At 43.4% G+C, this 24,819-nt stretch overlaps 1 protein-coding gene across 1 annotated transcript in view; it reads right to left on the bottom strand.

Annotated features, from left to right (window-relative positions):
- The window catches only part of LOC147726409 (UDP-glycosyltransferase 3A1-like), a 493,865-nt gene that overhangs the window by 48,394 nt on the left and 420,652 nt on the right, over positions 1–24,819 (bottom strand). Inside the window, exon 6 of the mRNA XM_086960531.1 lies at positions 1,097–1,316. Coding sequence (XP_086816657.1) covers positions 1,097–1,316 — 220 coding nt within the window. The remainder of the gene's footprint in view (positions 1–1,096; positions 1,317–24,819) is intronic.

The raw sequence follows: 24,819 nt of genomic DNA, 5'->3' as shown, positions 1-24,819 counted from the left end.
AATAACTTTTCATTATGCATAAATCTCATCTAAGGATCTTGGTGGCTTGCTTTTTAACACTTTCATCTTCCGTCGTCTCTACTCAAGATTGCCATTGAAGATCTTGTACCCTTTTAAAGAGTCAATTGGCACCTTTTATATGTATATCTTAAAAGCAGAGTGGCACAGTGTTCCCAGGGAAGTGCCAACCACTGCTGGGCAATATATTTTGAAGCTTGAGAGATCCTCAAAGCACCTAGCCATAGACACATCTAGGGAGCTTGGTTTTTGCACACCAAGGTTTCAGACAGGAAACGTACAGGATGCCATAAACAAAGTGTGTCCTTGTAGGAAATTAACTTAATTGTGTCATGTTTCAGCTATGCAACAAATAGGATGCACCCATCACGGTGACAGACCTTTCAGTGAAAATGATTATGAGCCAGGACTCAGCAGGAAGGGGATTAAGAGATCTCAATATGTTGTATGCTTGTATGTTATTTACTCTGTGCTAATTTACAATCATCACAATGCTTTCACTATATGTGTAATACTTTTTATATACTCTCTACTTGAATCATTTCTAAGAAAACCATGTAAAATGCTGCTTTGCATTTGTTTGTGTGCTCTCACAAGAGAAAGGGTGAATTGAACTCATTTGAACACCTGTTTCTGTCAATTTTGTTAACCGTATATGAAATCCCTCTGTGTAAGTTCACACGAGTTTTGTGATACACAACATGCCTGTTTTTTCCACTGTGAGTGGTACGTTGGTATGTCCGTGTTTTCTCAGGGAGATGAAATAGGTGTGGTGAGGATAGACAATCCCCAAAAAGGCATTTCCAAGCTCACAGCCACATTTATGCTCATCAACAAATTCATCTCAGCTAGGCAATATTAATAGTAGTTTGTGTCAAAATGACAGAAATAAAGGCAATATCTCTGCATCTGTTCTAAATGAGCTATATATCTGACTTGAGTAAAAATATGGATTTATTACTGACAAATTAATTATCTACTATTATTTTTTTGGGGTGGACAAACTGTTGAATGCACACTGAATTATCAAATAGCAATTTAAGTCTGAGCACTCCAATCTGTAACACATTTGACATACCTTGGATCTTCAATGAGCTGCTTCATTGACATCGCAAATCTCTTCATGGTAAGCTGCGTAGCAGGAATTGCAATGCCAATTTTTTTTTCCATGGCTCGAACCATATTGTCAAACTGATCGCCAAAGAGCGGAATCCCCAAAACAGGAACGCCGTGATAAATGGATTCCATCAAACTGTTCATTCCACCATGGGTAACCATAAGCCGGACCTTAGGGTGCCCTATACGATCAATTCAAAGATGCCACATTTACTATTTTTATTTGAAATTATCCTGTGCAATACAGCAGAATTAAATGCTCGCTCATTGTAGGATCAATCAGGGGTACAGTAGAAAGCATTTTGTTGTTGTCATGATTTGTTTCACAAAGATAATATCTGATGAAAAACTGCCCATCTGGAAGCTGTTCAATTTTATCTTTCTGGTGCCATAGTGAAATACCATGTTCCTCACAAGAGCTCTACACAGGGTCCAGGGGTTTCATGTTTTTATTAGGAAATACACTTGTGGACTTTGCAAGCGTAGAAAAATATGGAAAACATAATACAAGTGGACTGACTTTGGGCCGCATTTATTGAGAATCCTTCAGCAGTACTATCTCTCCTGCTGGGGAGGTAGTGGCTCTTTCAGTTCGCACCCAACTCTTAGACAGTCCCTTTGTATGATAGACCATATAATAAAGTGTTTAGAGGTAGCAACACCATGAAAATGGGATGAGAGAAACAAGAATCAGAATAGAAAAATGGCCTGAAAGGAGTTCTGCTCCACTAAATTACACGTGGAATGGTGTTTCCAAACACAACTGTCCCGAGTACAACGGTGGCCAGTAATGAAGCTAGGATACAGAGCGCTACCTAACCCCTACTTACCTTACCACCTACCTCTTTCAATCCGAGGAGTAATGAAAATGGGGCCCCATACCAATTAGTCTGGTTTCCATCTTCAGTATCATATCTGCATTTTTCTGTGAATGCAATGGGAAGACCCCATTTGAGCTCTGATAGGGGGAAACTGAATTGTACGCTGGAGCTTTGAAAGTGGATGACACTCACCAAAGCAGCAGCACTACATGGTGCTTAACTTGTGCAAGAAAGAGGGATACTGTCAGGTCTCTCAGGAGGAAAACATTTAACTCTATGCTTAGGACAGTGTAAAGACCTTGTAGCACAGTGTTGGTCTGCCAGAGGTAAGCACAACCCCTTCCAGTAGCCATGATGCAGCTGACCCTTAAAAGCGCCTAAGCAGGCAGTGCCTTCCAAAAGTAGCCCCAAAGGATGATAAAGTTTGAAGGCAAAAAACCTCCAACGATGTTAACGTGGCTCCAGGATGACAGGGTGGCATGAAGAGAAATGCAGGAGACTGGAGAAGGCAGCGTAGAACATTACTGAAACCGCTGGACAAAGAAGACAGGAATCTACGAGTATGCAGGAGCAAGGAAACACACCAACAGAAGAGAAGAAGTGTTGTGATGCAAAGAGGAAGAGGAATCTAACCCTTTATTCCCTTAAAACAGGAAATTACCTTAATAAGTGGTGTAGCCATAACAGATAGTGAATATCATAAAGAAAAACATTAGCAAGGTAGACATCTTGGTTTGGGCTTCTCTAAATCCAAGGAATTCTGCCTAGAGGAATGTTGGAAGTCTGGGGAGAAGAAAGAAGATGCCCATGACATCCCCAAATCAGGCCCTAGGGAGAGGACCGCAGGCGACTATACCTGCAAGCATGTTACATCGCATGCTATTAAATCGCGTTCCTTTACAACATGGTCATTACAACAACTGCATTATTAGAATGCTTTACCTTTACAAAGCAAGTCATTAGATTGACTTGCTGTAGGCGGCGCACTGGATTTAGGAAAAGTATCATTAAATATTCCAACTCCAGCCTGCGCAACAATAGGGAAGGTGTTGGAATAATAAATCATACTATTTCTTATGTTAGAACGCCCCCTACAGCAAGTCGATCTAATGGCTTGCGTTGGAAAGGCATCACGTTCTAACAACGTGGTTGTTGTAACAACTGCATTGTAAAGGAACTGCGTTGTAAAAACTGTCTCGCCCCTGCAAGCCAGCCGCCTCAAGGTAGGGCTATTGGGAGTGCACAGTGGCCTGCTGGTATCTGCACTGCCCTGCTGGCAGCCTTGCTACATGTCCTTCTTTTCTGAACAGGACGTTGAAGAAACTCTTGGGCAGTACAACAAATAAGAAAGCAAACTGACAACAAACCAGGAAAAAAATCCTTGCAGCAGACTCTCTGCCAGTCTCAGGGCATCAGGAAAAGATCGTGGACAGCCTGACAGAGCAGGAAGGAGAGGGTAGAGTTAGCTTTTGAGTATGTGGTGTTGAATTCCTTCTCCCCTACTTTATTCCCTCAGTGTGCTTATGCGGGGGCCAGTATGCATTTTATTGTGCTTTTCTTTGTATGTGGATACATTGTTATTGCCAGGCACTCCATCCATTGAAACTGCAACTAAGCAGCTTGACACCAAGTACCAAAGGACATGGAACAAGGAGGTAAGCCATGACAAAGTGTTTGCAAGTCAATAAAATGATTTTTTAACCACTTTAAAATGGTAAAGGACAATAGAACTGAAGGAAGATTATGTTAATTAACTATCTTATTAAAGAATTAAACAGGCATGTTCTGTGACTGGTGGCACTGAGGAGGAGATACAACTAAAACTGATTTACTAATAAACTGATTAAGCAGAACCTCCTTACCTAGCATTGGAAATGCAGGCTTATTTAGACATATACTATTAGCAATTTGGAAGTATAAGTGGTTAAGACAAGCTCAAACCCTAGTTGAAGTAAGAGCCATAACTAAAAATATCAACAGTCGTTTGAGCATGTTGCTCCTGCTCCAGCTTTTGTGTTTCTACATATGTCTTGTTTCTCAAAATTTTATTATGGATGCAAAATCAAAAAAAAGAGATGATCAGTAAGTGACTAGCTAAAGGCCTTAGGGCATCTCATGTAGCTCTAAATGGAGCTAGAGTGGGAGGAGGAACACATTAGTAATCTACCAGGAGGACACTTTAAAAACATCCCTTCAGTCACCCCAAATAGCATGGACCTGACCTAGGAAGGCTTTGACATAAGAGACACTCAAGAAATCACACTGGGCAGAAGAAACATTAAGAAGGCCGAGCAAGATCCCACACAGGCAGCTAGAAAAACAGACTGTACAGGAAGGCACATTATCTTGTTGAATACTGAGAAGAAAGGAATGAGTAACACAGTAAAAACAATCCCTTTCTGAAGTAGACAAGATGCAGATATCTTGCAGGGTTTTCTTCCATCATTCTTAATCAATGCAACTCACTACATAGGTCGCTGAAGCACCAGAGATTACTGCAAATTAGGCAGGGGAATTAAATAAAAAAGTAATTGCAAGTACAAGAGCAAATGATAGAGGATGACCCTAAAGCTTACCTAGAAACGCTAGCACCAAAGGGACATCACCTCTCAGAACCCCTACAAGACAAGAAGATAATCCCCTCACGCAATCAACAGCATACCTATAAAAATAATTTACAGGGTTGACTATCCCTGCTCAGTTTCAATATATGCAATCTAATCGGAAGGCTTAAGAGTACATTGTGTTCAAGATATACCAGTTCATTTTTCTAATAGATATCCATCTCTCAATTGTAAAGCGCAAGCCTCAGTTGGTTAAGTATAGACTACAAAGTCCAAGCCACTGTGAAGGCAGATTATTCCAACTGCCAACAGCAGTATTGTCTACACTAAGTCCAAGTTTAAAAGTCTCTTGATAGAAATCAAAGCCTTTAAAAAGATGAAAGTAGAACAATGTCCAAAGATGGAAGCACTGGCATAAATAGTGGATGCCTAAGACGTACAGCTGGGGGCATTCATGGACAACCACATAGCAATGGTTACTAGATTATCCCGATTAGAAAAGCAAGCAAAAGCAACAGCAGCCAGCTCTGACTTTCAGATCAATATCTTAACTTGCAAATGTGAAGACCTCAAGAATAGATCAGATGTTCCAACATAAGGATAATCTAGCTACTGGAAGGTACTGAGGCAGGAGGGGTAGATACGACAACCGGGATTACTGAACTATTGATGGAAAATATGGGTGACTGCCTAGATGGAGTACAATTAGGTAGACGTAGCAATTGCAAGAGCACAAGGAGTTCCTACAGATCAGCCTGAAATAAGCAGCAACCCTGGGATCATGTTTGCTTACTTTCAGATCTGTGTAGTTGAAGAACTGGTCCTCAGTATTGACAGAAAGAAAAGATGGTCCATATCCAAGCATGGATTTACTTTTACAGTATTTCTCGATCACGCATGGGAGACAACCGACATCTCTCTCTAACAATGAAAGGATCAAATCTTAGAAGTAATTGGCAAAGATCATATGTGTAAACCTACAATGTAATGTGTCAAGGTGGTGAGTGAGGAGGGAGAAACTTTGGGGCATATTTATGAGCCCTTTGCAGAGGTCACGCAAAGCCACTTTGCATGGCTTTGAATGGCACAAATAGCTGTTTTGCCTTACTCTGCCCTCGCGACGCATTCCCTGGGCATTGCAGTGGGTGTTTCCATGCAACACCCATGGATTTTGATGCTTCCCAAGATTTACAAGACTATGTAAACCATGGGAAGCTCCTTTATTTATCATAGTTTATTCCTCATTCCATGTGTGCTACATTCTGAAGTACACATATAAAGAGGAAAACGCATCTCACACTTGTTTTTGTACAGGAAGGTGTTCCTTCCTGCACAAAACAATCCATCCGACAACAGAGACAGGGGGGCCTGTGCTGGTACTAGGCTGTCGAAATGGTGTAAGCGCTGGGGGAAAGTACATGAATGTACCATATTCGATAAACTTGGGCCATTCATGCCCTTTCACTTCAAAGTAGGATAGCGTCACATCCCAATAAATGAGACGCTTTGTTTTCTGCATGGAGTTCCATGCATTCAATAGGATGGAGAGAGAAATGCTTTTCTACTGGCTAGACCAGGGGTCTCCAAACCGGTCCTGGAGGGCCGGATCCATGCCAGATTTTGTGCATATCCCCATTGAGATACATGTAGTTATTTAAAAAATCTGGCATGGATCCGGCCCTCCAGGACTGGTTTGGAGACCCCTGGGCTAGACCAAGGGACAAAGGGGGATAATGTAAGAGATAGAAAATAGCTTCCAGGAGGAGAAGGGAAAGAAAATTTATAGGCAGGGGATCACAGAACCAAGATGCAAGACTTGTATATCCTGAAAGGCCAGAGTCAGCCCGTCCGCGCGAAGGCCGCGCCAGGCGCCAGACCCCCTGCTAATCTGGGGCTGCAAATCTGCAAGGTAAGATGCGCTACTCTAAGCAAGAGTTATGGAATCTACAACATCAGACGTGCACCTGTACCAGGCGGAACCCTGCTCACATCTTGCACCCATTGCCCCACCCTTCCAAGTTATGTTTATTTACTAAATCAAACCTAAAACCACCTCAATCCACTTATACTACCCTTAGGATGGGTCACCTCAATGTCAGATCGATGCAGAAGCATCATCTTGACATACATGACCTTCTAGCGGATTATTCCCTTGACGCCTTGTTCATGACCGAGACGTGGCTCCATGATGACATGGACTCGGTCATCAACCTGGCCACCCCTTGTGGGTTCACTACATATACCGTTAACAGAAATTCTAGAGGAGGCGGACTTGCACTTATAGCTAAAGCGCACCTCGCCTGTCAATTAATCAAAGCTGACATTAGGGGCAGCGAAAGTGCTAGGTTCTCCATTAAAGCCAACCCTCAATTTTGCGTTACTGGCCTCTTGATTTATAGACCCCCTGGCGCGGATACTCCTTTCACCAACTCGCTCCTACATCACCTGGGCACTAACATCACTAAATCTTCCAATTTTACGATCATAGGCGACCTTAACCTACATTTCGACCGGGACACTGAACCTAAAATTTCCACCTTCTTGGCGGATCTTTCCGCTCTCCAGCTTAATCAACTCGTGAGTGGCCCCACCCATAGAGCAGGACACCTCCTTGATCCCATCTTCTCTAACATTGAGAATGGGATCGTCGATGCACCTATCCCTATGGTGTGGACTGACCACCATTTGGTGATCATGACAGTCCCTTGTAAATCCGCCCCTGCATTGGCACGCACCCCTCAAGTCCAGAAGCGTCCGTGGAGAAAACTCCGCCTGGAGAAGCTTTATGAGCTCTTAAAGATTAATCCTCCTCCTCTGAGTGACGACAGTGACCTAGGATACGATCAGTTTTGCCAATGGATAATTCAAGCTTTGGACTCCTTGGTCCCAGCTAAGTGGGTTAAAGCCCGTGCCCACGGAGCTAACCCCTGGTATAATTTAGACCTAGCCACGCTGAAAAAGGAATGTAAAAAGGCGGAAAGAGGATGGAGAAAAAATTACGATGCCAACCTCAAGCATGCCTATGCTCAATTGCAGAAAACTTATCATCGCCAGGTCTGTAGAACGAGGGCGGCTTATTACGCCACTGAAATCAATAATAGCACTAATGTCTCTAAAACTGTTTTCAAAATTGTAAAAGATCTTACTGCAAAGAAAACCACCATTTCTGCTGTCACCTCTCCAGACCTATGTAACAACATGGCCAATTTTTTTACGGACAAAATAAAGAAAATTTACGAGACCTTCCCCCATTCCCCTCAGCCTTCCGTTACGTTAGACCCTAGCAGACCTTGTCTGTACTCCCTTCCCGCACTAGAACGTGTGAGTTTTGATAAAATCTGTAAAAAAATAAAATCTGGCTCCCCGGCCGACCCTTTAAAACCTGAGACCTTCTGTGTAGCCAATGAGCTTATCACAGAACCAATACGAAATATTATCAATCAGTCTCTTTCTATGGCCAAAATTCCTTCTAAATGGAAGCAGGCATGGGTATCCCCCATTTTGAAAAAGCCCACTCTGGATCCTACCCTTCCTGAAAATTTTCGACCCATCTCCCTTCTTCCTTGGCCAGCTAAAATCATGGAAGCACATGTCAACACCATCCTCACCAACTTCCTCCTAACCAATAACATTCTGGATGACTCCCAACACGGGTTTAGAGCGGGTCACAGCACCGAGACAGCCTTGCTTAGTGTTACAGAGGACCTCCGTACCATTCTTGACACCGGCGGAACGGCAGCACTGATCCTGTTGGATCTCAGTGCTGCCTTCGATACAGTGTCACACGAGGTCCTCTTAATGAGATTGGAGGAAGCTGGAATCATAGGTACGGCCCTGGGATGGTTTAAAGACTTCCTTGCCAACAGATCCTTTAAAGTGTCTACCCCCCCTTACATCTCAGAAGAGCACAACATTGGACAGGGGGTGCCTCAGGGGTCATCTCTGAGCCCCACCCTGTTCAATGTTTACGTCCGACCACTGGCAGAAGTGGCCAAACAGAGTGGTCTGACGTTAGTATCGTACGCAGACGACACCCAGTTGGTGGTGGCTCTCAATGGTAACAACGGTCTGGAGGCCCATCACTTCAAGCAGACCCTTACTGACATCACCAACTGGATGACGGCAAATTTCCTCCAGCTCAATGCTGGAAAAACGGAAATACTGCTCTTGGGAAAAAACACCGCAGCCTGGGGCGGTAACTGGTGGCCTGACAGTCTAGGCCAACCGCCTAAGCCTAAGGACTGTGTAAAAAATCTGGGAGTCTGGGTCGACTCTGCATTGAAATTTACTCATCATACAAAAAAAGTTGCAGCTATCTGCTTTGGCATCCTGCGCAACCTAAGACCTACGCTGAAGTTCTTCAACTGTCACACCCGCCAGGTTATTGTCCAAGCTATTATCCTCTCTAGGCTGGATTATGCCAGCTCCCTTTTACTGGGCGCTAATCAGGCGGAAGTTGTTAGACTTCAGAGAGTGCAGAATGCTGCCGCCAGAGCGTTGGTAGGTCTTCCCCGCCACTCTTTAGTGGCGGGAGTTCGGAAAAAACTGCACTGGCTCCCGGTGGGAAAAAGGATTCAGTTTAAGGCACTTTGTCTCGCCTTCAAAATCCTTAAAACCGCCTCCCCCCCGATGCTGTGCCCCCTCCTGACGAAGTATATCCCTGGGAGGCGACTGCGCTCAGCAGGACAACATCTGGTGGTCATTCCCCGTACCAATCTAGCCAGAATGGGCGGTCGTTCCTTCAGCTTGCTCGCTGCCAAGCTCTGGAACAGCCTTCCGGAAAATATTCGTGGCATTCAGGATCTGTTGGCTTTTAGAAAAGCCATCAAAACCCATCTTTTTCAGTAACTGTATCTTTTCTCTTCTGGTATTCCCCTTCTGTTTTTAGTTTCACTCGCAGCGCCGGGACGCCCCTTTGCTGGGGCAGCCGAGCGCTATATAAGTTCCCAATACAATACAATACAATACAATACAATACAATACAATTATTCGAACCCGGATAATTACCTTAAATGTTGAGGGGCTACATTTTAGAGTGCAACAAAAGAGTTCTGTACCTCTGCCCCTGATCACTCATCTATCCAAATCAGACATATGCCCCTCTGGGTGGAAGCCAGCTGCATGGGAAGGAAGGTCCTAGGGAACAAGGAGGGGGGGTCAGGTCTGAATAGGGTTGATTGACTAGTGTCACGGAATGGGGAGGCCAGCTTTGAATTGGCAACACCTTCGAACCCAAGAGATGAAAGTGCTTCAGCATTACCAGACAGCCAGGGCATTGCTGTGGGCCATTGTCCTGCTGTAGAATGCCCCCAGGTAGGACAGGGTTCTTCCAACCTAAAGGGCGACCTAACTACAAATAGAACTAATGTAGCATGCATGAATATTTTGTCATGGAATGTAGCAGGGTTAGAGAAGAAACTGATACTCCCGGAATGGCATAACTTCGTGGATAAATTCGAAGTATCTATATTCCAGAAGACATAGAGCTTAGCTCCACTCTACAAATCAGGTTACACATCCTACTGTATCCCTGCTATTAGCTCAGGCAAAGGCCGTCCGTCGGGAGGCCTACAAATTTGGATAAGAACTGGCCTCAATTGGGTGGTCACCCCACACACTGGCACTTCTCCTGATTTACTACATTTGACCTTCAAAGAGCAAGGCAAGGGCCAGTCACTTGAGCTATTTAATGTCTATGCCAGAGGGTCACCTGATGCCCAAACTTCTCCTGTCATTGCCATTCTTGAGAAAAGCTTAGAAACCATATTGCCCCCAACAAACATCATTGTAGCTGGGGACTTTAATGTAACCTTCGAACCTCTGAGTTCGGGTGATCAAGCAGGAATCATTGAAGAGGACGGCAAATGGGGCATTCCGCCCCTCAACCTATACCCAATTAAGAAATGGTCACAGCGCGCAATACAAATTAACGCTCTCAACCTGGAATATGACCTGAGAGCTGTTAATGGTAGATCGCGCTCTGACCAAAATGGTGCATTTACCTTTAACAGAGTGGGGTCCTCATCTAGGATAGATTACATCCTTTTGGATGTTCGGTTATGGCAGGATCTGATCGATATGGAAATTGTGCCCACACTTGATAGTGACCACAACCCACTCTGCCTCCAAATGAATAATATTTTGCAGCGGGGGGGGGGGACCAAGAAACTCAACCGCCCTGCTATGGGAAGCAGAGAGGTAATACCATCAAGCTGCAAAAGACGTCTCAAGTGGAATATAGTCTCACATCAGGAAGGGCTATTAGCCAGTGTGAGGGAGGAAGTTGTGGCCAAAAGTAGTGAGTTAATGGCATTGTATAATGGCCTGGGGGAATCTAATGATTTTAACTTGAAGAGTTTTTATCAAACGGCAATAGATAAGCTGAGTTCATTTGTTATCACTGAAAGCAAACCAGCCAGAAAACATGACCATATTCAATTCAATTCAATTCAATTGATTTATATAGCACGCTACATACCCAGAGGGTCTCAAGGCGCTTGGAGAAGGGTGGGGGATTACTTGTCGAATATCCAGGTTTTAAGTTGCTTTCTGAATGCTAGGTGGTTCGGAGTGAGGCGAAGTTGAGTGGGAAGTGAGTTCCAAGTTTTGGCTGCCAGGTAGGAGAAGGATCTTCCTCCCATGGTGGTTTTGTTGATGCGAGGTACAGCAGCAAGGGCTTGGTGGGAGGAGCGAAGCTGGCGGGAGGGGGTGTAGAAGGAAAGTCGTGTGTTGAGGCCTTCGGGTCCAAGTTCGTAAAGTGCTTTGTGTGCGTGGGTTAGGAGGCGGAATGTTATCCTCTTATTGACGGGGAGCCAGTGGAGGTTTTTCAGGTGACCAGAAATGTGGTCTTTACGCAGAATGTCTAGTATGAGTCTGGCTGATGCGTTCTGGATGCGTTGGAGTTTTTTCTGAGGTTTTGCGGTGGTACCGGCGTATAAGGTGTTTCCGTAGTCCAAGCGGCTTGTAACCAATGCGTGGGTGACCGTTTTTCTAGTTTCGAGTCTTGCAATCCCTGGTACACTAGGGATTGTGGAGACAAAAGGGCGGCCATCGCACGTAGCATCAGGCTGAAAGACCCAGCTGCTGTCAGAATTGCCAGGAAAGAGTATGCAAGGGCATTGGTGGAGGCTAAAAGGGGTTGGGAGGAGGCGCATTGGCAGGAATTAAAGGCAGCTGCCACACAGAGAGACCCCGAAGTATTCTGGGATTTAATCAATCATAAAGACAGGATATTAACGGACTCCATGTCTAATCATATTAGTTGTGCACAGTGGCAGAACCACTTTGCCAATTTATATTTGGGGGAAGCGTCATCCAAGCCTCTTCCCACAGAGACCAGTCTGGTCACCTGGGAAGCAAACGGAACATCAGACAGGTTCGAACTCCTGGAAGTGGAGCAAGCAATTTACAGCATCTCTCCAGGGAAGGCAGCAGGCCCAGATGGACTGCCTGGAGACGTGCTCCTACATGATCCCATGCCTTGGGCCCAACTCATTCTCCATATCATGAATTTGATAGTTAGAGGGTTTGCCATCCCAGACTCCTGGAAAGGGGCCGAGGTGGTACCAATATTTAAAAATGGGAATAGAGAAGACCCTGCCAACTACCGGCCAATCAGCCTTATAGACGTGATTCAGAAGGTTGTTGGCAGGGTTCTTCTCCCGAGGATTAGAACCTGGCTGGAGGATGGCAACATCCTATCATACTTCCAAGCAGGGTTTCGGCAAAAGGTGGGAACAATGGACCAGGTCCTCAGATTCTTCATGATCTATTGGAAGTCAGTCCTTTTGGGCAAAGGGAGTTTGTACCTGGCTTTCATAGATCTGAAGACTGCTTTCGACCTGGTCCCCCGGGGCAAGCTCTGGCAGGTACTTGGACATCTGGTTATGCCATCTTACATTCTAGATTTTATACGAAGGATGCACATTGATAACTATGCTAGAATCAGGTTTGGGGCCCAAGGGGAGCTGACAGAGAGAATCGCGGTAGGGAGGGGGGTACGCCAAGGTTGTGTGCTGGCCCCCACCCTATTTTCAATATTTATTAATGGGGTGGTGGCCCACCTCAACAAGGAGCCAACTGATGCTCCAGTGTTGGCAGGAGAGAATACACCTACCCTCCTCTTTGCTGACGACACTCTCCTAATCTCCAAGTCCAGAGGTGGCCTACAGAAATTATTGAAAATTTTGACTCATTTTGTAAAGAACAGGGGCTAACCATCAACACTAGCAAAACTAAGCTGATGACTATTAACCCCTCAAAACGCTTTAGGAACAACATCAGCCTAAACGAAGTCCCACTAGAGATGGTTGAGTCTTTTGACTACCTGGGGATCAGAGTTTCAAAAAATATGAAGTGGTCCTTGCACATAGACAAAATGTTTTTAAATCATAAGCGGGCGTCTGGCGCAATTGCCAGAGAACAGTATCTTTCGGTTAGTAGACCGGTTGCACCTGCACTAGCAATTTATAATGGGAAAGCTCTACCCTCGGCCCTCTATGGGGCAGAGCTTTGGGGTATGGAGAATGTCACCGAATTAACCAGGTCAGAGAATAGATTTTTAAGAAACCTTGTATCCCTTCCCACCTCCACCCCTCTGAAGCCCTTGTTTTACGACACTGGTAGGAGACACATCCAGGACATTGCCAGGCTTCGTCCTTTGCTTTTCTGGGCCCGCCTCAAAAGGACGGAGGAGCTCTACAGGTATGCCGCGGGGTTTGATGAATTAGTGGCAGCAGACAAGGGAGGCAGGATAAAATGGCTGGTTGAATTGAAGCATCTTTTGGGCCTCATCGGCCTAAGCGAGGCATGGGCGACCCAGATTCCCCCTTTCAAGCTGGACTTGAAGCGGGCATATTGGGATTGGGTGTCGAAACGTGAGTTATCATGTCAGCAGGCAGGGATACTCACGGAGGGATTCTTTGAATTTAAAAGCATCCGCAGATTAGAGCCCTATCTCGACTTTATACAGGTCCCTAGGGACAGGACCTTGTACATGAAGCTGAGATTTTGCACCCTACCGGTTAATTCAGTGATTTCCTCATGGAAGGGGTCACACTCGGTTCCTGCACCCTGCCCTAGCTGTGGCCATTTTGATGAGTCCATTGCCCATTTTCTCTTGGCATGCCCAGCTTACACAAAGGCCAGAGAAAAGTGGCTAAAGCCAGTCTGCAAAACCTTAGGCCTCATGAGCCATGTGGCTGCCCTACGCATTACGAAAACAGATACCTCCTCATTGACACTGATCTGTGGTCTAGCAAAATATCTGGGTGGGCCTGGCTACTTAGACTAAAGGCGGCAGGCAAGAGCTCGGCAGGCCCCCAAATGGATGATTTGGGACGAATGACTGGCCTGACTTAATAGTACAATGCAGGGGGCAACAAGAGGGTGTTGTCTCCTGATTATATGAAATGGTGATTAATACTCATGTATGAAATTATTTTAAATTGTATATTTTATGCTTATTTTATTGGACTTAATGGACTAACCTTTTGATATGTGCACTGTGCTCCTTTTTAACTGTGGTTTTAACTGTGGCTATATATTTGTATTTCCCAATGCTTTTATGATAATCTATTTATCGAATGAAGCTTATCGTAAAAAAAAAAAGAATTAAACATGTATTGGGTAACTTGAAGCCCAATATCTCTTGCTCCCTAGAAGCCTAAAGTTAGAAAGGCTACCTCATCATTAAGCAATAGCTTAAATCTGGTTAAACCATAGTGAAGGTGTAATCTGGAAGCAAAGAGTATATACATTTTTTTCCATAGTACATACTCCATATTCTAGAACAGATTACTTCCTGGTTAGTAATATGTTAGTTAAAGATATGACAGTTATGGACTTATTACGATTTTGTCGGTCTTCCTATAGGATTGCCAGCGTGGCAGTCCCAGGGAGACGCCGAGCTCATTTTGATCCCACCCGCCGGATTATGAGTAGAATCCACGGCAGTCAGGTGGTGGGGCTGCGGTGTCACTGCAGCGATATGTTAGGCTCATAGGAGAGCCTAAACAGCATACAGCTGCTGTGAGAGCACTGAATGCTTGTCCATGCAGAGTGTGGCATGTACCATGTCGTGCATGCCACACAGTGCACACAGTAACATGCATTTGTAGGGGAGAGCACAGTGTTTAGTACCCGGTTGTTGGATTTGTAGTGTTATAGAGTGGGACCTTAATTAAATTAATATTATTTTACTTTAAATGGAAGTTATTTATTTACTGCATATTCATTATTACATTGAATAATTATGTTATTATTTAATTGTTCATTTATTGTTTAAATGTATTTTGTTAATTTAAATGTATACTTTAGTTTTTATTTTATCATTTTTTGTCTTAGATTCTTTTTATTTAATACAGTGTTCATATTTTCTATGTAGTTTAATAAAACAGGTGTAATAAATATTTGAACTTTTATTGTTATAAGTAATTCTTTAAATGGCTTACACTTTCCTTACTGTCGGTTACACTGAAGTGGGAATAGTAAATCTAAACCCTCCAAAGATCAACAATTCCCTACAGTTGGTTACAGTAGAGTAGGAGTAGTGAATTTAACTGCTCTGAAGTCTAACGCTTTCCCTGTTGTTGCTTAGACCAGAGTGAGAATAGTAGATGTAACCTCTCCAAAGTCCAATACGTTCCCTATTGTTGCCTATACTGGAGGGGGAATAGTACATCTAAACCCTCTACACCTAGTCCAACACCTTCCCTACTGTTACTTAGACCATAGTGGGAATAGTAAATATAACCTCTCCAAAGCCCAAATTGTTCCCTACTCTTGCTTAGACTGGGGTGAGAAAAGTAAATCTAACATCTTTAAAGTCCAACACTTTCCCTACTGTTAATTTAACTGGAGAGGGAATAGTAAATCGAATCCTTCCAAAATCCAATGTTGTTTGTTATTTGTAGAGAAAATATTTTTACTATATTTTTTAGTTATTACATATTATATATGTTTTACTGTATTTAATTAATAATATTTATATAAAATGCATAATTAGTAACATATTATTAATGTATCTTAAACACATCGGTTTTGTTTTTAAATTTTGTGTACACTATAAGAAAATATATTTTTTTATTTACCCAATTTTATTCATTTATATATATGTTAATTGTGAAATATCTAATATGGTAAAACTGCTGTATTGTTTGTGTATTTTTGAATCATTTTTGGCCACGATATTCCGTCAGTGATCCAAAGAGGCAAAGTAAAATTCAGGAGGAGGGACACATGTTATATACTAAAGTTACGGCTGTAGGAGTAGGTCTTCCAGCGCAGTGACACTGAGTTAAAGACACACTATCTAGAGGTGTCACAGCCCCGTCAGAAACTGATGAGGCAGATTTACTAGAGCCTTAGGATTCTCTTCAACACATGCAGGTACTTTACCTCTTTACGTGGTAGGCAGTTTGGTCACATACTACCATGGTGTGTAGATAGTTTGCACATGGTCCTGATGAATTGCCATATGATACTTCTGGACCTGTGAGGCAAGAAACATGTTGACCCCAGTAGAGTAGAGCGCTAGGATCTTGAACCATTATTTTTAAGATAAGTCGCCACTCTACCTCCTTTTAATCAGGTGGGAGTCATTCTATTAAAATTGTTCCCCCCACACCTCACCAAATGGCAAGGAACAAAAGATCTCTGTCAAAGAGCCCCTTATTGGGTGCCCGTTGGATATTGCAGCGCCGACCCGAAGAGGAGCAGACCCAATGATGAAGCATGACACCTAGCTGGCTGGGTGTGAGAGGGCCTTAGTTCTGAAGGGAGGAATCCCCCCCTACCCTTCTCTGGTATTAGTATTATAGGACTACACTGTCCTATAGTTACCTCCTTGTGTACCTCTCTCTACCTGACCTCTTGTTGACCCACTTTGGAACTGCAAACTATTTTTTGTTTATAATATTTGGATATGTATGCTGGACCTTATCAAAAGCCCTTTTGAGTCCCTTCTCTTAGATTAAATTTACATATGTTTGGTCATTTTAATTTATTTTACTGTTAATTGTAAAAAATCAAATATGGTAAAACTTCTGTATTTTACGTCAGTGATCCAAAGAGGCAAAGTAAAATTCAGGAGGAGGGACAAACGTTATATACTAAAGTTGCAGAAGAAACGTTCCAACACTTTTGCCCCAACAGCAGGAGGAAACTACTGTACATATTCCACTAAAAAAATTTACAGATACAATCATGAGCACCTAGCAGCAAATGCCACTGTCACAGACGTTATAAAAGGGAAAATCTATAAAGCAATTATTCTAGAGCTCACTCCACTTTTTCTTCAAATAATTGAAGAAAACCTTGGAGGCCATTTTCCATTTCATCTATATTCATTGAATTATTCAGACCTACATCTTTGTGATGCAGCAGATTATCAAATTTAAATCAATGTTTTAGCATACCGGATTAAATAACTAGCTTGATCACTCACTTGCAACATGACTTTATCTCTGCTGGATACTAATCGATTGGGCAGATTACACACAACACCCCTTGTTCCGAATTGCCTTGAATGCCGAAAACGGATTTGACGTCTGAATGACTATTTCTGTGAGAGGGTTATGGATCAATCAGTCAAACAGCATTTGTATATTGCACCACTGTCACCCCTAGGGGTATCTGGGTGTTGTGTGTGTCAGTGGAGGTTCCTGAGGTGAGAGCTGATGTGGGTCTGTTTAGGGGGGTCCTGGATGAGTCTAGCTGCCGCATTCTGTACTATCTGGAGTCTTCTGAGGAGCTGGGTGTAGATGCGGGTGTAGAGAGTGTTGCCATAGTTGTGGATGCTGGTGACGAGGGCCTGGGTGACGGTCTTTTGACGGGTTGACTGGGATCCATCTGAAGATTTTGCAGGGCAGGCAAAGGGTGTGGAAGTGGGAGGATGCAACTGCATTGACTTGTCGTTTCATTGTCAGTTCGCTAGTGAGGATGTTTCCTAAGTTGCGTGTGTGATTTGTAGGTGTGGGTGTTGGATACAGTTCTGCTGGCCATCAGCTGTGGTCCCATATGGAGGCGTTCTTCCCAAAGATCAGTACCTCAGTCTTGTCAGAGTTGAGTTTGAGGCAGTTGTCTCTCAGCCAGTTGGCTATGTTGGTCATAGTGTCACAGAAGTTAGTTTTAGGGGTGGATGGGTCTTTGGTGAGTAAAGGGATAAGTTGAGTGTCATCTGCATAGGAAGTTATGTTTTGGCCGTGGGATCTGACGATGTCTGTGAGGGGGACATGTAGGTAATGAACATGGTGGGGCTGAGGGATGATCCTTGTGGTATGCCGCATATGATGTCCTTGTGTTCGGAGGTGAAGGGAGGCAGCCAGATGCTCTGTGTGCATCCTGTCAGGAAGGAGGCGATCCACTAGAGGGAGTTTTGCTGTATGCCAATGTTGTAGAGTCTGTTGATGAGGGTGTGGTGGGATACGGTGTCGAATGCAGTAAAGAGATTGAGGAGGATCAGGGCCTAAGTTTCTCCTTGGTCGAGGAGGGTTCGGATGTCGTCTGCAGCGGCAATAAGCGTGGTCTCAGTGCTGTGGTTGGCATGGAATCCTGATTGGGAGTGTTCCAGCAGGTGAATTTGTTCCAGGTACTGTGTAAGCTATTGGTTGATGGCCTTCTAGAGTACTATGGCAGGGTAAGGTAGCAGAGAGATCGGTCATTACATTTTGAGTTCACTCTGATCGGCGGAGAGTTTCATTAGGAGGCTTTTGAACTCTGATTATTTCTATCTGTCAGGAAGGCTGCTGTGGTGATGGAGGTGTTAATGATGCTGGTGAGTTTCGTTCTCAGAGGGTTGGTTCTGAGGTTGAAAAGACGGTGTGGGCACGGTTCGATGGGTGCCCCAGAGCGAATGGAAACCACGATGGCCAAGGCGGTCTGTGTGATAAGTGGAGACTAAGTGTGGGTTGGGGTTCGAAGTCGTTGTAGATCAGAGGTCTTCAAACTGGGGGGGGGGCATAATTGATTCCAGGGGGGCATTAGCCGCTGACCAAGAGAAGCATCAATGCTGATAAAAGTGCTTTGTTTCAGTGGAAAAAATGAGTGCCAGTAAGCCAATCTGTAATGGGCCATCACTAACACCTTTTGTCTTTTATTGACTGGGAGTAGGTGTGAAAAAGGAAGGGGCCCCAAATAATCCTTAAAACCCCCTTAGCACCACTACTGATAATCACCCTGTGGATACTTTTACACTTTATTAGGGCCTGGTTGACAAGACTAGAATGTTTGACAATCGTGTACTTGATTGCATTTCAAGTTTTCAAGTTTTAGGTTTATTTTTATTTGCTTTGGTTCTCTACTCAGGACCACAAATAATTTAAACATAATATTCAGGTGTTTTACACCATTTAAATTTTTTTGTGCTAATACAATGTTAAGAAAGGTTTTAAAAATGTATAAAAATTATAACAGACAAATTCATTTGGCGGGGATTTACATAAAGTGATCAGTTCCTTTGCTAAATTAATCCTACATTTGACGTATATGGCTTGCAAATACCGCTTCCTTGCCGTTACCACCTTTGGATTTGGACATACAAACATTAAATGCTCAACGTCTTGCTCTCCTCCAGTTCACAAATTACATTTAGGGCTTTCCTTTAAGTGCCATTTAGATGTTACAGTTTTGACCGGTAATATACCGAACCGGAGCAGAACGATCGCTCTCCTGACAGTATGATTTAGGTTGAATGCAATGACATGTTTTTCCTAAAAACGTGTTTGGATGAGTCACCATCAATTGTTTCTATTTTGAGCAGAGATCGAAGGGTTCCGTCCTCGGCGTGCAGGAGATTATATGCCCACCTGATGACGTTGGCAATTCCTCGAGAATAGGAGCTGGTTAGTGAAAACTCGAGGCGGAGAGCTTGTACTGGAACAGCCTGTGACACCTTCGTTAGTCTCCGTAATATTTTCCCTTCTTTTAAGTCTAAGAAGTTCCATTGGTTTATTGGAATATATATTCCAAGGCATATGATAGTACAGGCGGTGTCTTGATACTATATACCTTAAGCAGGGAAGAGAAATGCCTGTGTCCTGACGCTGCATATAATCTTGAAAGAGCTCCCGCGTGTACATCAGTTGTCCTGGTCAAGTTCACAGTGTATGGACGATTTTGTAAAGTCTTGGTGAAGATTCTGCCTAGATAGGTGTATTTATTTACCTCTTCCACCTTGTCTCCCCCGAGGGTCCAGTTGTATTTTGAACTCTTTTTCTTTCCTGAAAAAGAAACTATTTTTGTTTTAGTAATGTTGGGGAATAAGTAATTTTCCTCTGTATATTTATTCAGTGCCTGGAGAGTGCATTGTAGTCCAAATGGAGTTAAATCTAATATGATAATATCGTCTGCGTATAACAGCGTATGTATGTTGTGGGAGGCTACTTTTGGTGGAAAATTGCGTACTTGCTGGAGACATTGAGGCATATCACTGAGATAAAGTGAAAACAGTTGATGAGCAAGAAGACATCACTGTTTGAGGCCATTAGGGGTCGGGATAGGGCTAGTTAAGCCCTTTTCTCTCCCCATTTGAACCTGGCACCAGGTGTCTGTATGCAGTGATATTAATATTCGTAGTAACGGATGTACGTTATTACCACGCACACTTTTACAACGTGTTCCATTACAACGCGGTTGTAACAACGCAAGTCGTTACAACGACTTGCGTGGGGGGGGGGGGCGCAAATTAAAAAAATTTAATTTACTATTCCAACACCAGTCCCCGTGGATAGTAGGGAAGGTGTTGGGATAGTAAATTAAATGATTTACTATCCTTGAGCGCCCCCCAGCGCAATTCGTTGTAACAACTTTCGTTGTTATGACCGCGTGGTAATGGTACGGCGTTGTAACGCTTGCGTTGTAAACGTCGCATACCGTAGTAACTGATCAGGGATACCCATTTTACTAAGTTTTTCCCAGAGTATTCTCCTGTCCACTCTATCAAACGCAGTCAAAAAAATCGATAAAAGCTGCGTAAACAGCCTGAGATTTGATGGACACATATTCATCTAGGATAGTTTGCAGCATGGCAACGTTGTCCGTGACTGAATGCTTTGGTCTAAAACCTGCTTGATATCGAGGGATCAGTCCAGATGAAAAGGCCCAGTTTTTAAGTTGATCCAAGACTTCTGCTGTGAAGATCTTTCCTGTGCCATCCAGCAGAGCGATTTGTCTGTAGTTACCAGGTTGAAGTCTTGATCCCTTTTTATGTATAGGTATGATGATACTCCCCTTCCACGACTTCGGGATTACCCCAGTGCTGAGAATGTAGTTGAAGAGGGGAGATAGCATCCTGCTCCATCCTTTAGGATCGGTCTGGAGGACCTTGATTGGGATTTGATCAGGGCCAGTTGCTCCTGTTGATCTCGCCCTTCTTATGTGTATCTCAATAGAGAAGGGGGTAGATGCTCCAGTATTTAAGGATTCAGTTTATGTATTACTAAAAAACATATAGGCCATTTCTGAATTGTTGTTTAATTTGTATAGATTAGTGAGATAAGTTTCCCATTCGTTTGGGGGCACCGGAATAGTTTGTAATGTTTTTTTCGTGCCCGTTTCTTTGGAGATTATGGTCCAGTAGGCACGTTGGTTGTTCTGCATTGCATTTTTAAAAAGGGTTACAGAACTTAACTGCAATATTTAAACATGTTAGAGACCTTTAAACATTGCAAATTTATTAGAATAATTGAAACCAGGCCTTTACTCTTTGTTGCCATAAAGGGGAAAAGGGAGAGGACTCCTTAGACCAGAATCCCCAGCACTACCGTCACTGCACTGCTGCACTCGGAGGCGCATAAATCAATAGCACAGCTCCAGCGGCGCGGGACATGCCTGGGCAAAGCCCAGGCCAAGGGCAGGCCTGTCCTGCACCTGTCAGCGACAGGAAGAGGCAGGGCAGGGCCACCACCCTGGCTCTTTGGCTCCAACACCAACGGTTAGTACTGCACTCTGTGCACCTCTGGAACAGAGGCTGAATCGGTTTGTTGCTTTTGCTATGACAAAACACCTCACCCTCACCTCACCCTGTCAAATACATTTCCTGCATTGTATTGCAGTTTCTCATGTGATTGTTCGAAAGGATGAGCTACTCTCTTGATGTTGTCAAATGTCTGTCAGTCTTTAATGTATCCTGTCTGTTTTTCAAGAATTAATTTGTCAGTTTAGTTGTGAGGATGTTCATGTATATTTTGTAATCCATATTGAGGAGGGCTTTGGGTCTTTCTGCCATGTACTGGTGGTGATCTCTGCCCAGCTTGGGTTGCACTACCACATCTGCCACTTTCATAGATGGCATTTTTCCACCTGATTCCCCCATAGATCGGGACATCTTTGTGAAGGGAAATGTCAAGCAGTTACCAAGTGTCTTCTAGAATTCTCCTGTGAAGTCATCAGGAAGTCATCAGGCCCAAGGGACTTAAATTACTTCATTGATTTGGTACCTGCTAGGGCTTCTGATTCCGTTATGAAGGATTCTAGCTCCTCCCTTCGAAGTGCTGTTAAGTTTGGGAAATTAATTTGCTTAAGATCAGTTTCTGCTTGTCTAATGTCTCAAAAGTGTTTCTGTAATATTCCCCGAATCAGTGTGCATTGGTCTGTCCACATTTTGAAAAGTGCCTTGGCCAACTTTTATCCCAAAAATTCTACATTGGTACTTTTTCCCATTGGCGTGTATTTTTTGCTGCTTGTCTCATAAACCCAACATTTGCTGGCCAGCAGGACTCTCTCTCACTTGTTTATTAACATCACCCTTTATTGCATTAAGTAAGCAAGGTCTTTTCTAGCCCCTATATGTTTGTGTTTCCTCTACCTCTTTCTGTTCTTGCTTTGGATCAGTTCTATATTATTTTTGGCTAGCCTTGATATGGCAAAAAAATTCCTGCTCACAAATGCTTTAAGTGCATTGCAGAGCATCTCAATGAAACCTTCCTAAGTCTCAGTGAGGTGTCGGTAGTCTATGACTGAGTCCTTGAGTTTTGCCCTGTTGGTTTGCCTTGCAGGATATGTCTCTCCACATTCCATCTCCAGTCTTTTGGGACACTGGGCCACACATGTCAAGTGTGACTGGCAGGAGGTTCAATGTCGAGGTGGAATCTATACTGATATCATCTACCAGTCAGAGTGCCTTGAGGAGAATAGATTGTGTCTAACCTGGAGTTGGATCGGTGCACATGTGAATATTAGGTGTAGTATTGCTCATTATGATGGAGGGTCTTACTTAGTAAAGAGGAGACTAAGGGCTAGATGTAGGTAAATCAGATTTACCGATTCATAAATACCGAATTTTACCGATTCGGTATTCATGAATCGGTAAATCTGATGTAGGTAATTATTCGGTAACAAATACCGATTCGGTAATTACTGTTTCGGTGAAAATACTGAATTGCCAAGGGGGACAGGGTGTCACTTTGACATCCTGTTGCACCCCTGTTTCTGGCTTGTGTGCCATGTGACACGCATACATGGCCTTAGGGCAGGTATGTGTTCCACATGGCACAGGTGTACATGCACAGATGTGCATGTACACAGGAATTTGTTATTTACCACCCAATAGTATTGAGTGGTAAATAACGAATTCTTAAGGGCCTGTGGCACTGTTTACTGTGCCACCTACATATTGATTTACAGAATCGGTAAATTTACCGATTCAGTATTTTACAGATTCTGTAAATTTACCGAATTGGTAAATTTACCGATTCTGTAAATCAAAGGCCCCCTACATTACAAAACCCAAATAAAGGTCGGTAACGGCCAAAATCGACCGTTACCGGACGTTATTTGGTTTCCTACATCTGGCCCTAAACTCCTTAGCCTCAACAAAAAAAGCAAAAAGAATGGAATTTCATTCCATATTCATGCTAGAATATCTACGAGCAGGCATTATCCCAATAAGCATCAGAATGAAAAACCAACCTGGCCGATTGGTAGAGATGAGAACATTATTCGAGAAGTGGTCTCTTATCTCCAATTGATATTTAAGAGAATGAATGATAGTAATAGTAGAAACAGCAAACTAACTAGTAACCATCCTCAATAAAGAAATAGAAGAATGTTGTGATGTAATGTTTAATAAAGTTATATCACTTTCCTTGTAATCTCATGTTGGAATTATCCTGATTGTATATTCTTTAGAATGTAAGGCAGACGATACTTGATCGGTGGCAGTTGCTGTTTCACCGTTGAGGTTGTCGGATGCCAGGTTGCCTTCTTAACAAAACCATCTTCGAATTTCCTCTGGTGTACATGGATTTCTTCTAAAGTCCATCTTAACAATTTTGTCGACGATTACTGTTCCCTCGATGGTTCCGGTTTTCCATCGACACCCGTGGAGGTTACCTGGTGATCCTTTTGGTTTCCTTCTATTCCTGTGCTTCCTGTTCGCCCGTCTGTCTTCGGATTTGAAATTGGAGCCTCCGCTGTGGCTATCGTCTCTGAAGGTATTTTTTTCCTTCGGAAATTGTACTTAGAGATGTGGTAGCAAGGAGATTGGGGCTTGAGAGGTTGTCGGCTTGAGATAGCTTGGGGAGCGCTGCTCCATTCAACAGACTTGCTTTCGTCACCCTTCAGTACAACGCAAATCCGGCTCATCGTGAAACGCACGGCGCACGTCACTCAAAGCACGCTATGCGTGACGCTGCACGTAATTGAGGTGCCCTTCATTTTGGTTTCATCGGAAACCCGGAGTCAAGTTCACGTTCTTTTGGGAAGCACTTTCGCCTTTTCAGCACCACTTTGGAGCGTTTTAAGCGCTTAATCGGGATACTGTGTACTGAGTTTTCTCTGGATCTTTCTTTCTCAGCGATTGGTGAGTTTTGCGAGCTTCTCAGCAACCGAGTCTGTGCAGTTTGCCACAGTCACACTATTTGATTCAGTGATCTGCACAACTATTTCTTCCCTGACTTTCACACATTGGAGCCTTATAATTTTCTTCACATATATGTTATATTTGACTCTGAAGTTTTACAGCATTGTGTAGTGCACATTATTTATTGCCATTTTAACGTTGCACTTTAATTTCTTCAACTTCTGTTTTTGTTTAGCCATGTGTGACCCTCATTCTAATGTTCTTGTGCCACCTCTATTTTTGCCTTCACCAGGTACTCCTAGTATTATATGGGAGGTTTGGTTAGGAATGTTAGAAAATTATATTATTGCCCTAGAAGGTCTTCAATTCCCTCCTGCAAGAAGGAAGGCAGTATTATTAAGTGCTCTTGGAAGTGAGGGTCAACGTGTTTTTAAATAGCTTCTGGTGGCTATGGGTCCTAATGATCAACCAATGGATGATGAATATAAAGAATTTATTAAAC

This window comes from Lissotriton vulgaris, chromosome 3_1 (genome assembly GCF_964263255.1).
Source record: "Lissotriton vulgaris chromosome 3_1, aLisVul1.2, whole genome shotgun sequence".
NCBI classification, from domain to species: domain Eukaryota; kingdom Metazoa; phylum Chordata; class Amphibia; order Caudata; family Salamandridae; genus Lissotriton; species Lissotriton vulgaris.
Note: the sequence above shows the minus strand (reverse complement) of the source record. Positions and strands in the feature narration are given on the sequence as shown.